The sequence below is a fragment of the Geotrypetes seraphini genome, chromosome 9, assembly GCF_902459505.1.
Source record: "Geotrypetes seraphini chromosome 9, aGeoSer1.1, whole genome shotgun sequence".
Classification (NCBI taxonomy): Eukaryota; Metazoa; Chordata; class Amphibia; order Gymnophiona; family Dermophiidae; genus Geotrypetes; species Geotrypetes seraphini.
This window is the reverse complement of record NC_047092.1, coordinates 168,065,545-168,079,918: the sequence shown is the minus strand read 5'-3', so window position 1 is coordinate 168,079,918 and position 14,374 is coordinate 168,065,545. Positions and strand designations below refer to the sequence as shown.

General features: G+C 39.3%; 1 protein-coding gene across 6 annotated transcripts in view; it reads left to right on the top strand.

Moving 5' to 3' along the window:
* Positions 1-14,374, top strand: part of ZBBX (zinc finger B-box domain containing) — a 172,473-nt gene that overhangs the window by 130,021 nt on the left and 28,078 nt on the right. For 5 of the 6 annotated variants that reach the window (XM_033958619.1, XM_033958621.1, XM_033958622.1 and 2 more), the window contains one exon: positions 7,068-7,217. In XM_033958619.1, the coding sequence (XP_033814510.1) occupies positions 7,068-7,217 (150 nt within the window). The remainder of the gene's footprint in view (positions 1-7,067; positions 7,218-14,374) is intronic. The other variant, XM_033958620.1, reaches the window with a different exon arrangement.

The following is a 14,374-nucleotide window of genomic DNA, read 5'->3' as shown; positions in this document are numbered from 1 at the left end:
GGGAAAAGGAGGGAGGGAGATGCATGGACGGCCGGCGGGAGAGAGTGGGCTGCCGGTTCGAACCCTCGTTCACTACGCATTCACTACTTGTTCACCGCCCCGTGCTATCATTCACCGCTCCACGGGGCGGTGAATGGCCTTGTCCCCGAACTCGCGGTGACCTTTTTTTTTTATCATCGTTTTGGCGGGTTACCCGCGGCTAGCCGTGGGTAACAACCACCGTGTCATTCTCTATTCTGTAGTTCCCTTAGATACTTGAAGCCACTTGAAGGCTGAATTGCAGAAAGCGCAAATACATTAAAGAAGTACATCAGAAGCTGCTAATAATGATCCAAGTGCACTTTATTCAATGTTTCTTATTAATCAGCTATATAGAAGGGGTGGAATATCATATTTGAGGTAACCTGTTTCAAACTATGCAGAAAGATTGAATAATACAAAAGTGAATTCATAGAAGGTGATCTTCACTTGGGTTCACAGTGGTATAGAAAATGCACCTAAGGGAAAACAGTGATCCATGCCTTTATTTCTACTTTTGAAGCTATCTTGAAGGTGGAAATTAAGGTTATGAAATCTCAGATTTAGACAAAATATTTTTTTTTTAATTCTTTATTCATTTTTAATCATTCAACAAGTGTACAGAGTAAAATCATACAATGTCTCATAAACAACACTTGAAAGATCTATCAATATAAATAACAATTATATATATATAAACCTATAACCCACCCTCCCTCCCCAATCTTATTATTAATATATAGAAATATAACATAAACCCATCCCCCTCTTCATCATTATCATGGTGTATATATCATGAGAAAAAACTGGTGTTTAATCATCACAAAAAGTTGTCAAAGGCCCCCATATTTTAATAAAAGTCTTATAATTTCCATTTTGTACAGCTAATGATCTTTCCATTCTAAACATGTGACATAGTGAATTCCACCAAAAGTTGAAACTAAGTCTACTACAATCCTTCCAATTGTTTGTGATTTGTTGAATAGCGACTCCAGTCATAATTAATAAAAATGTATTATTAAATGATGATATCTGACTCTTTTTTCTCATAGCTGTTCCAAATAAGACCGTATCATTAGACAAAAGATTTTAAAAACAAAATTGGTTCTTTCGATGCTCATTTACATATCATTTCCATCATACTTTTAGACTCATGCACCTGCCTCAAAGTTGCATGTTCAAACTCAACAATCAGGCTCATAATAAAAAAACATAGACATCCAAAAAGCATCCTAAATCGGCACTTGGACATCCTAATCGCCAAGACGTCTAAATGCAAGCTGTTCCAGTCTCTGAACATTCAGAGCACTAGATGGGCGTGATGGAGGTGTGTTATGGGCGGGCTTTGGGCGGTCTCAAGGGCAGGTAAGATATAGATGCCTTGCAACGATAATAAACATTTTGCAAGACATCCTTGACGGAACTTATACGTTTGGAACTAGACTGTTTTAGAAGGGTCTAAATGCCACAAAGGTGACCAGATGACCACTGTATGCATCAAGGTACGATACCCCCACGCTCCCTTAGTACTCACTGATCCCCTTCCACCACACATAAATGAGAACAAAAAGGTACATACCTGTCTCTAAAACAGCATCTGGAATGGGGAAGCCTAGTAGAGCTGCACACAGGTGTGTTAAGTAGCCAGGTGGGTGGACTAATGAACCATAGAGAGGGGGGACACAGGCCCATAAGCCATTCTAACCTCTACATTTATATTAGAATGTGTGAGCCCACCCAACCATACTATACTGCCAAATAGGTGCCACCTCCAGCCATAAGTGGTACATATGAGGGTATAGTAGGTTTTGAGGGGGCTTACCCTAAATTATAAGTAGGTTTTGGTGAGATATACATCTGGCACCCTTTTGTGAAGTTCATAGCAATGCCCTCTAAGGTGTACCATTGCTCTGTCAGGATGTCTATTTGGCTAGTCCATTACTGTGCTGGCCCCACCCACGTCCAAATGGTCAGGATAGGACATTTTAACCTGAATTTTTTCTGATCGAAAATGGGGTATAAAGTTAGATGTCCCAGTGGCCAAGATGTATAAGTAGAGAATTAAAAAAAAAAAAATAATAATAATTATATTTGGATGTCCAGCAATTTGCCATTCGAAAATGGCCATTTTTGTTCCTCACCACATATTTTGATTTGCATATGTTATTTTTTATACAAATGTGCGAAACAAAATGAAAAAGTCCTAAAATTCTGAAAAAAGGCCAACATCTTAAAAAGAAACAAAGGTTTCCCTGTGGATATCTCTCCTCTCTTCTCTCTCATTATACACCTTCCAGAGAACTCCGTTCCTCAGATAAGCTGCTCTTTGCTGTATCCTTCTCCACCACTGCCTATGCCTGGAATAAATTACCCGAGTTTGTCTGCCAAGCCTCTTCCTTTCCCTTATTTAAAAGCAGACTGAAAACCCACCTTTTGAATATAGCCTTCAATCCATAACCCTACTCTCCATTTCCCTCTAACCCAGCCAGCAAATTAGCCATTCCCCTTAACTGTATACATGATATCCTATTTGTCTGTTTAGATTGTAAGCTCTTTTTGAGCAGGGACTGTCATTATTGTGTCTCTGTATAGTGCTGCGTACGTCTGGTAGCACTATAGAAATAATTAATAGTAGGAGAAGGATATCACCAAAGAAATTCTTGAATGTGCTAACAGATACACACAAAGTTGCTGTTAATTTTTTTTTTCATTCACCTATTTGCAGACCATTAATGTAAATAGACTATGATGAGAAAGTTACTTAGAAGTATTAAGAAATATTTGCAGTAAGATCAATTTAGATTTATAGTGCAAGCACTAATATTAAGTAAATTAGATTACTGTAACATAGTTTATCTGGGAATACCCAAGTGTCTGTTTAAACATTTGCAGACAATACAAAATTCAGCTGTCCTATTAATTTATAGATTAAGAAAATCAGGCAGAATTACATTTTCATATATAGTTATACAGTGGTTGCCAATTGAGACTAGAGTCATGTTTAAGTTACGCTATTTGGTGTTTAAAACATTATATGGATTGACCACAATATATGAGCAATTTAGGGCTCCTTTTACGAAAGTGCGCTAGTGTTTTTAGCGCACGCAGTGGATTAGCGCGCGCTATAGCACACGCTAGCTGGAAATCTACCGCCTGCTCAAAAGGAGGCGGTAGTAGCTAATGTGCGTGGCATTTTAGCGTGCGCTATTCCGCGCGTTAAGGCCCTTACGCACCTTTGTAATAAGAGCCCTTAATTTGCAGGCCACTGATAGGACAATATTATAATATTCTTAATATTTTAACTTTACAATTTCCAAGTTTAAAAGGAATTTTATATAAAAGATTGTTTATTATCTCCTTTCCTTATCAGGCTGCTTCTGTATGGTCAGTCCTGACAATTCAAATATGATCTATAGTAAATCTTAACATTTAAAATATTTTTGTTTCAGAAATTTAGGGCTCCTTTTACAAAGCCGTGCTTAAGGCCTTAACGCGCGGAATAGTGCGTGCTAGCCGCTACTGCCTCCTTTTGAGCAGGTGGCAGATTTCCGGCTAGCGAGTGCTATAGCGCGCGCTAATCCGGTGCTAGCGTGGCTTTGTAAAAGAACCCTTTAATCTTAATAGTTAATAATGGGATAATATCTTGTTACTTATGTATATCTTAGTTGAATTGATCTATTTCTTTGTATGTAATCCACTATGAATTATTTATTGGCAATAGCAGAATATAACTGATTTAACTGTAACTGTAAAATATATTTTAGGAGCCAAGATCTATCATGTTAAGGTTTTGTCTGCATTACAAGCATAGGTGCACCTATATTTTAAATTCTGTATTCATTTTAACTTGGAATCCTTACAGTCCATTATTTATTTATTTATTTTTATTCTAGAGCATTTATATTAGGACTTGTATTTATGACATACAGACTAGAGAATGACACAGAAACAGATTTTTCCCCATCCCCGCAGAAACTCAGTTTTCCCGCACCGTCCCCGCGAGTTTTCTTGCTGTCGCTGTCTCCGCCCCATTCCTGTAAGCTCTTCCTTAACCGCACAAGCCTAGACCACTTATGATTTTAAAGTGTTTGAGGCTTGTGCAGATGAGGACGGAGTTTGCAGGAATGCGGCAGGGATAGGAAAATAATTTGCAGGGACAGGACGGGAAAATGAGTTCCCATGGTTCCCATGGGAACGGGGATAAATTTGTCCCTAGTACAGACTCACTAGAATAAAAAATTATTGTGGACAGTGTACATTTCAAGTTAAAGTAGATGCTGAATCAAAAATATAGGGACCTGTGATGCAGATATAATGATTTTGACGTCAGAGAAAGGGCGGGACCGCCGGAAGAGGAAGCAGCGCAGACGCAGGGTTCAGAGAAGGGGCGGGACCGCCGGCAGAGGAAGCAGCAGGACAACGGTAGGCAGCTTCTCCATGATGGGGGGGTGGGGAGGCTGTGGAGGTGCGAGCGGTCCTTCGGGGTGGGGATGCGGGTGCGAGTGCGAGCAGTCCTTCGGGGTGGGGGTGCGAGCGGTCCTGCGGGGTGAATCGGACGTCGGGGGGGAACTATGTAAAAAAAAATGTGTACAACGCGCTCACGAATATAACGTGCATGGTTATACTCGGTTTGTAAAATCGTGTATAACGCGTGCATTATATGCGTGAAAATACGGTACTTTACCTCATTAATGGTTTGTTTGTAAAGAGCCCAATAAAAAAAAATTGTAATGATGTGAGGGATGTAGGGGTGCAATGCCATCCTTTTATAGACAATTCAAATCTTTGGTTATACTCTGAGATCTTTGATTTCACAAAATTATGATAGGCTTTATGCAAAGTCTGAATCTCATTTGGTGGAGAGTGATTTTCAAAGCTGTTTATATTGGTAAATCGTGGCTCAGCAAATTGACTCTCTGAAAATTACTTTCACTCCGTCCATCAACAGTCTGCATAGTTTTAGAAGACATGGGGGGCATTATCATGATGTCTAAATCTGAGTTTAGATGTTTTGCAGAACACACACACAAATCCAGCACAATGCAAAATGTCTGTCTTGATTTTTTTTTTAATTCTTTATTCATTTTTTAATCTTTCAACAAGTGTACAAAAATCATACCAACAATTAGCAAATCACTTGAAAATCTTATTATCATTCTCTTTACATAAATAAGAATCCCTCCTCCCCCCTTCCCTCCCACCCTGATACTAATTCTTTCACATAACTCTCCAATACCCTCCCACCCCCATTCTACTATAAAATGGTGTAACTTCCACAGGAAAAAAATGGCATTTAATCATGACAAAACAATGTTAATGGCTCCCATATTTTAATAAAGTTTCTATAATTTCCATTTTGTACCGCTATTGATCTTTCCATTTTATACAGGTGATATAACGAGCTCCACCAAAAATTAAAACTAAGTCTGCTATGGTCTTTCCAATTATTAGTAATATGTTGAATGGCAACTCCCGTCATGATCAATAAAAGTTTATTGTTACACGACGATATCTGACTCTTTTTTCTCATAGACATGCCAAATATCACAGTATCATAAGATAACGCTACATGATTTTCCAATAAACAATTTATTTGATCCCAGATTGATTTCCAAAAGGCCAAAATATAGGGACAATAAAACAAAAGATGATCCAAAGTCCCTACCTTAAGATTACATTTTGTTTTTTAATTGATGTGTTTATGCTCAGTGAATCTATTTTTAAACCATTTTTGAAAAACACATCCCAAAGAAAAATGCACAGAACAAGCCATTAGGATGTAGGATGGACCAGCATTTGTACTAAACTGGTCACACAGATGTCCCAGCAGAGCATTTGGGGCACTGCAGTGAACTTCACATTAAAAGGCCCAGAAACACATCTCATCATAATCCCCTTATAGTGTATAGTGAGCCCACCAAATATCTACTGTACCCAACTGTATATCATACCAAAAGCCCTTATGCCTTCAGGTGTCAGTTATGTGATGATCCAGTAGGTTTTTGGTGGGCTCACACCTTCTACCACAAATGTAGTAATTAGAGTGGTATATGGGCCTGGGTCCCCTTCTCTACAGTCCACTTCATTGAGTACTAGGCTACTCCCAGACACATGCTTGCTGCTCTTCTAGGGCTGGGCATAGCATCTGCAGCTGACATATAGGCCTGTATGTACTATTTCATTTATATCCTTGGAGGTGGGAGGGGATATAGTGACTACTGGAGGAGTGTGAGGGTTCATGCCTACATCTCTTCAGTAGTCATCTGTCAGTTTCGGCACCTTTTTGGCACTTGTTCATTACTAAAACAGGTCTAGCCTCAAACGTCCAAATTGTTCCTGAACATATTCTTAAATGCCGCTAACATGCCCCCCTGAGATTTAGATTAACTGCAATCAAACTGCAAAGATATCTGCCTAGAAAATAGATTTTGAAAACAGCGAATTGGAAGTTTGTCAAGAAAAATGTCCATCTACCCCTTTATGTCACTTTTTAGACACTTTTCTTTTTTTTGAAAATGAGCTCCTTAAAGAGTTCGATAATGGCTAGGTGAGATAGAAGGGTAGAAATAGTTTAAAAGATGGATAAGAAAGTCCTAGATAATGATAAATGAAGGTTCATGGTGCCATAGAGCCAGTAGAAGTCCATTCCCACTGAACAAGTCTGAAAGAGCTGGAAGGAACTGCTGTGGGTTCTAGATCAGTGGTTCCCAACCCTGTCCTGGAGGACCACCAGGCCAATTGGGTTTTCAGGATAGCCCTAATGAATATGCATGAAGCAGATTTGCATATGTCACTTCCATTATATGCAAATCTCTCTCATGCATATTTATTAAAGCTAGCCTGAAAACCCGATTGGTCTGGTGGTCCTCCAGGACAGGGTTGGGAACCACTGTTCTAGATGACATTGTTAATTTACAAGTATTCAACTTATTAATTTTAACACCTTGCTAATTAGCTGTGATCAATGGGGCTGCCCTTGACTGGAGCATGAATACATGAATGACTACATGAAAATACAATTTTTTCTCTTACCTGTGATTTTATTTCAGCAGATGGAGCGTGGAGACCAAACAGCAGTTTAAGTGAAAATGCAGATGATTTAATTGTACAGCATATATTGTCAGATGAAATCAAGAAATCCTCAGAAAGTTTAAATAAAAGAATTGCTGGCATGTCCTTGGTGCATAAAACATCAGCTGGTAAGTGTATTTTTTTTTAAATAATTTCAAAATAAAAATCACTATTACAGTTACATCATTGCAACATACAGAAATATTATTTATGTAGCAAACAAAGAAAAAGAACCTCTGCAGATACCTCCAAGGACAAACTGAAGCAAAGATGGCAAAGAATGCAGATATGATTCCAGGTCCAAATAGCAAAGCTTATTCGTGTACAAGCCCACTTTATTCCAAGACCAGTGGGTTATTTCTGTTACCCGCCAGGACTTTGTAGGAAGCCTCAAACTTCAGAGAATTAAACCCCCTCCCCCTCTTACCTCATCACTGTCCCTGTTAGCATCAGTTTTCCTTCCTACGAGCCAGGCTATAGGAGCTTGTCTTTTCTGCTTGTGTTTTATTTCATGTATTTTCAGTCTGCGTTTGCAGTTTTTGCCCTCGTGCTGTTGAGGTTCCCTGCAGGGACAGCTCCAACTGAGGAAGATCGCAGACATTTAGGAAAAATCTGCTTCTGGAAGGTTCCCTACTTGTCAGTAAGCCCTTTGGACAGCCTGTATATCAGATCAGGGCTCGTAGGTCGAGCGCAGGCTGCGTGGTTTCAAGGAGGCGTGCCCGGGATTGGAGCCAGAATGCATTCCTCCGCCAAGATCAATCCCTTGGGAATACCACCCCTATAGTAACACTTTGTCCAATCCTCAAACTAAACACCTCTACAGACTATATTATCAACATTATGTAACCAACGTCATGTAATCATCAACGCTATGTAACCACCTTCGCCAACATGTATATGTTGTTACTCTCCATCCGCTGTAACTTGAATCTGTTGATATGTAACATATTCTGTAATCTTGAATGTATTGTAATTCTTTACTGTTACCTGTAATTTACTCTTCTCCTGTAATGCAATTCTACTGGAAATGCCCAGATATCTTCTATATTGTAATCTGCCTAGAACCGCAAGGCACAGGCGGAATAGAAATCTCTAATGTAATGTGTTTTGTGCAGTGTGTCCAGGGAGGCGGAGGTGTAAGGTCAATGGGGCAGTCAGAAGATTCAAAGTCCAGCTTTCCTGCAATTTGAGGCAGAGGATCTCCCTGTGAGCTGTTTTAGCTCTGTCTGCAGTGTTTTCCTGTCAGCACATGTTTTTGTGAGTAAAAGCTGACAGCTTGAATTTTGGGGGGTCTTTAAAAGGGTTTTTAGGTGTTTCCCTGCATGCCCTACTCCCACCCCTAAAATTGCCATTTTTGGAGGGTTCTTGTAGTTTTCTTGTACTATTTTTAGTTAAAATCGGCACCCGCAGTGGCATCTTGGATTTTTCCCAATTTGAATTTTAAATTATTTTTTGCCCTTCCAGCTTTGTTTTTGAAAGAAAACCACATAGATGGCCTGTGGTTACGCCAGATATGCTTTCCATGCCTTTCGCAGGGGAGCACCGTGGCAGCTGCAGATCTAGCAGATCTCCAGGATCACCTGATTTGGGGGAGGATTCTACTATGCGCAGATTTTTCTAGCACGTGCATCTTGTGGATTTGACATCTGAATCTCTCCAGGAATTACAGCTGCAGTCTGAGCAGCCTGTCATTGCAAAATGATCCCTCATGAGTGACCATCTCTTTTTTCTGATAATCCTGATCTTGTTCAGATTATTATGGGCATCTGGGAGATTCCGGAGGGTCCCCTGAAATGTGCACATATCATGGTGTGGGTTTATCACATGGTGTATGCCTTTAACTAGTGCTTTATTTCTCCAAAGGTGGATTTTTCAGTGGCACAGGTCACCAAGCACACTTCTCTCCCCAGTGACGGGAGAGTAGTCCTGAAGGATGTTCACAACCGTCGTGTGAATTTTGTCCTTTAACATCTGTCTGATTCAGTGGCTGCTGGTGTTAAGGCGGCGTTGGCCTCTTCTTTTCTGGCCAGGGCATGCCATTTCCAAGCTGTGCCGTGGTCTTGACACTGTGATGCTTCGTGACTTTGATTTTATAATCTCAGGAGTGGGTTATATGGCTGATACCTTTTATGACATCTTGCTAAGCTTTCCGCCTATTCAGTTTCAGCTTGCAGGATGCTCTGGAACCGGCAATGGTCTTGTTTGGCCAGGGTCTGGATGACTTGATGGCCAGTGTGCAGGATCACAGACCCAAGTCACTGCCTGTGAATAGATCCCACCCTTCCAGAGGTTCGGGGCATCCTAGTTTTTGTCCCTTCAGGTGCTCTCATCCTCCATACCACACTTTGGTGGTTCTCGACATCAGCCATCCATGGGGAGTCGTCCGGCAAGGTCAAAGAATGATTCTTTTTTTTTTTTTAAGTTCAATAGTTTTTATTAAGTATTTTAAAGGATACAAGAATCATTTAAAGTACATAGAAACAAAATAAAGCTTTCTGTATATAAAATATATAAATTTATGTTTAACTGTATAGGAGCAAAGGCTCCAATTATTAAAAATGTATGTAAGGGATATATAAGATAAAGATAAGAGAGAGCAGTAAAGAAAAAAGGAAAGAAAAATGAAAGAGAGAAGAGAGGAGCAGAAAAGGATAACAGGAGTGTCTAAGAAGATGAGCGTACATAGGAATCTAAGAATGACCATGGAGATTTGTTGTATTTCAAGTTCATGCAGGTTCGGAATGTAATTCTCTTCTCATATGCGTAGGATTCAAATCTATGATACATACTCAGAGAGTTCCACCAAAAGGTATAATCTAATAGCGAGGGTGATTTCCAATTTTTTAGAATGTGCATGAGGGCAGTCACCAACATGGTATCAATGAGTTTAGGTGGACAATTTGATTGTGTGAAACATGGGTGTTGAGAGCGAAGGATTATAATGTCTATAGAGATTTCTTCTGAGCAGTTAGTAATAGATTGTATGGTGTTCCAGACGTAGGTCCAAAAAGAGCGGACTAGAGTACAATGAAATAACATATGATCAAGAGTTCCTTCCTCTTTCAAACAGTTCCAACAAACAGAGTCTTGTTTTAAGTTAGCTTTCCACATGCGAAGTGGGGTCCATATTGCCTGCCACATAAGGAAGTACATTGATTGTGATACTGCTGGTCGCCGAGGGGGAAGAAGAAAGGGAAGAGAGAGGGAAGGGGAAGGAAAAAAAAAAAAAAAAAAAATGGGGCGTGGCTTGATTGCCGTGGTGATTACACATATGGTGTAACGGCTCCTTACACCCGCACCTAGTTTTAAATTAAATCGTGCTTTTATATCTTATATTTTTATACAATCGGAGAGAACTTGATGCAAAGAACTTTAATTTGTATCTGAAACCAAATATCTCGGAGTTATTGAACTCATCTGCCTAATAAACAAATCAGATCGCCACAACTGGGGTCCCTGTCGACGGTTGTTGGTAAGTGAGCCCTCTTTTAGTGCGCAACAACCCGTCATGCCAGTAAAATCGGCGAAAACACCGAAACACAAAATTGACTACTCCATGCTCAAAATGGCGGCGTCACCAATTCCCACTCCAACCTCGATACACTGGAGTGAATGGGCACAGGAAATTTCAAAAATGGTCACTAAATCCTTGGAAGATAAACTTCATAAATTACAATCAGCAGTTGACTGTATTAATGACCGCTTTGAAACACAGGCTGGCCGTATTACAGCAGTAGAACAGAGGATATCTGAAAATGAGGACGCAGTACTACATGAACGGGAGAGTGTGATTAGTTTACAGACCCAGGTGACAGCACTGACAGAACGTTTAGATGCTCAGGAGAACCGTCAGCGTCGTAATAATATACGAGTAGTGGGGCTACCTGAGCTCCAAGCAGACCAAGACCTCTATCACTTCTTCCAAGTTTGGCTACCAAAGCAACTTGGCCTGATGACCCCAACGACTGGTTTTTTATGCGAACGGGCACACCGTTTGGGCCAACGTACAAGTGATAACAACCACCCGCGAACAACAATTGCTAGATACATCAACTGGAAAGAAAAGGAGCTTATCATACAAGCTTTTCGGAAATCTGGCCGGCTTGAATATAAAGGACAAAAATTGCTACTATTCAATGACTACTCTTTACATGTATCCTCCCTTCGTAAGGCGATGGCACCACTATGCTCCATACTTCATCATCGAGGAGTGCGATTTGCACTTATATATCCTGCATCCCTACGCATTTGGCATGATGGGAAATCACACACCTTCACAGACACAATAACTGCTCAACAATTTATAGATTCTATACCTGTGACAGTAGCTGGCGGAGCCCTGGCGATGGATCCAACGGTTTAACTCCTCCTTATTTTTGCATCTTCTAAACCTACCTTAGATTGATCAATATAGATATATGACATCCTGCTTGGATAGCTCCAAATTCACTGTCTATTTTGTCTATTCATCTTCTTATAATTCGTAATGAATTGTATATACTATGTCATATATTCTGCTAAATCAAGCACACTAATCTCAAATTTTCTATTATTGAATAGGTGTGGAATTTACTAGTTGTTCCATATGTGTTATTATTCCGTGGTCACAGGATCACATTTAAATTGTTTTAAAATATGTAGAATAGTGTGGTCCACTCTTTTTCTGACCATATACTATGCTGATATTATTGATTTCTTCTCTTTTACTTTCACACTTTTCTTTATCTCTTTTCTTCTTAGACAGGAGTGTCTGCCCGAGCTTACAATTATATCAGATATTTTTCTGGACAGAGGAGATATAATCTATGATTCAACAATATATATCATATATTATGGCTGATTTACATGTTTTTTCCTTTAATGTGAATGGTCTTAACCATCCCATTAAAAGGAAAAAGATAGCCAATTATGTATCCAATAAACATCCTGATATAATTTATTTGCAGGAAACCCACCTCCTACCCGCTGCTGCCTCGAAATTTCAACTAAAGGGATTTTCAACTCACTTATATTCCCCTGCAACTCATCAAAAGAAAAATGGTGTGTCAATATTTCTCAATGATAAACTATTTCCCGTTATTCACAATTTTAAAATAGACACTGAAGGAAGATGGTGTCTAGTACATGCTGCGATACACTCAACTAATTTTATTTTTCTTAATATATACGGCCCGGTCAAAGAACACCCAGACTTTTTCAAAGAGCTTCAGCTGGCGATAGTTGAATTTGATACTTGTTCTATGATATTGGGAGGGGACTTTAATCAAATTCAAGATTTATATATTGACAGATCTTCTTCTTGTAAACCCTCCAAATCCAAGTCTTTCACAGCTCTTCATGCTTTAAAGGACGCCTATTCTCTTGTGGATCCTTGGCGCTTGCTTTACCCGAAAGGTAGAGAATACACACATTTTTCACCTCCACATAATACATACTCGAGAATTGATTATTTTCTCTTATCCCCTTCTCTTATTCAAGATCTCACCAATACCATTATACATCCAATCTCTCTCACGGATCATGCTGCCATCTCTTTATATATTTCCATCTCAGCCCCACATAAGGAATCCCCCTCATGGCGGCTAAACAACGCCTTACTGATAGACGAGGAAATTATTGAAAAAATCAATTCTTTCACTGCGGAGTTTTTTGAAAATAATTCTAAAGATCCTGAAATTTGCCCTTCCATTGTCTGGGAAGCATACAAAGTAACCCTTAGAGGTGAATTGATTAAAATTGCCTCTTGGAAAAAGAAACAGTCCATGAGAAAGGAAAAAGATTTAGAAAACTCCATCAAAACCTTAGAATTACAACATATGTCTAACCACATACATGACCCAAATACTTTCCAACGTATTCAAAATCTTAAATATGAATATAATACTTTAGTTTCACATATAGCTAGGCATGATATTTTTATCTCTAACTCTGGTCATTACATGGGAGATAATATAATGGGTCGTCCTTTGGCCAGATACCTTAAAAATAAATCTAAAAGACTACATATAACGGCTATTCAGAATCCATCAGGTCAATTAGTCAAAACCAGATCTCTAATTTCCTCTCAATTTGAAAAATTCTATACTTCTTTATACCAATCTGAATCTACCACTCCTGAAGCAGATATAGACTCATATCTTACCTCCTTAACTCATCCGACCATTCCAGAATCTGTTAAATTGGAACTTGATTCTCCAATAACTATATTAGAAATTGAAACTGCCATATCTTCCTTACCTGCTGGGAAAGCCCCTGGCCCAGACGGCTTCACGAACGAATTCTTTAAGCAATTTCGCACCCTACTAGCTCCTCATCTCCTTAAATATTATGACTTCCTCCACTCCACTCCGGACAAGCAATTCAATTTCACTGAGGCCACCATTGTAGTAATCCCTAAACCTGACAGAGATGACACTTTAGTTAAAAACTTTCGCCCCATCTCTCTCCTCAATTTAGACTACAAGATAATGGCAAAACTACTTGCATTAAGACTTACCAAAATAATCCCACTGCTTATACATAAAGATCAAACAGGGTTCATTAAACAAAGATATATAGGAGACAACCTGCGCCTATTTCACTATATTAACGCTCATGCTAAAACAATGTCAGACCCTGTAATAGGCCTAGCTATTGATGCTGAAAAAGCCTTTGACCGAGTGGAGTGGCCTTTCCTTTTTCGTGTCCTGAAGTGGTATAATTTTGGCCCATTTTTTACAAACTGGATAAAAACGCTATATCATCAACCCACAGCTCGTATTAGGATTAACAACTCTTTATCCAATAAATTTCCCCTCCATAGAGGTACTCGACAAGGCTGTCCTCTCTCACCATTGCTATTTAATTTAGTGTTAGAGCCACTCCTTTCAGCTATACGACAAAGTCCCTCAATTAAAGGTATTCCCTCCTCTGATCGAGATTTCAAATTAGCAGCTTATGCTGATGATGTTTTACTTTTTCTGAGAGACCCTTTACTCTCCCTTCCCAATCTTATTCATATTATCACTCAATACTCCCTCCTTTCCGGATACTCTGTTAATTGGGAGAAATCAGAGATCTTCCCTCTAAATGATAATATACTTCCATCAGATTTGGCTCATTTTCCTTTCTCATGGTCACATGAAGCTGTGAAATACTTGGGGATTTTAATACATAAAGATTCGGTTCATGCTCAAGATCTTAATATATCTAAAGTCAAAAATCTAGTTCTAAACACTACATCTAGATGGAACCCACTCTTTCTATCCTGGTGGGGTAGAATTGCATCCATCAAAATGACTCTGGC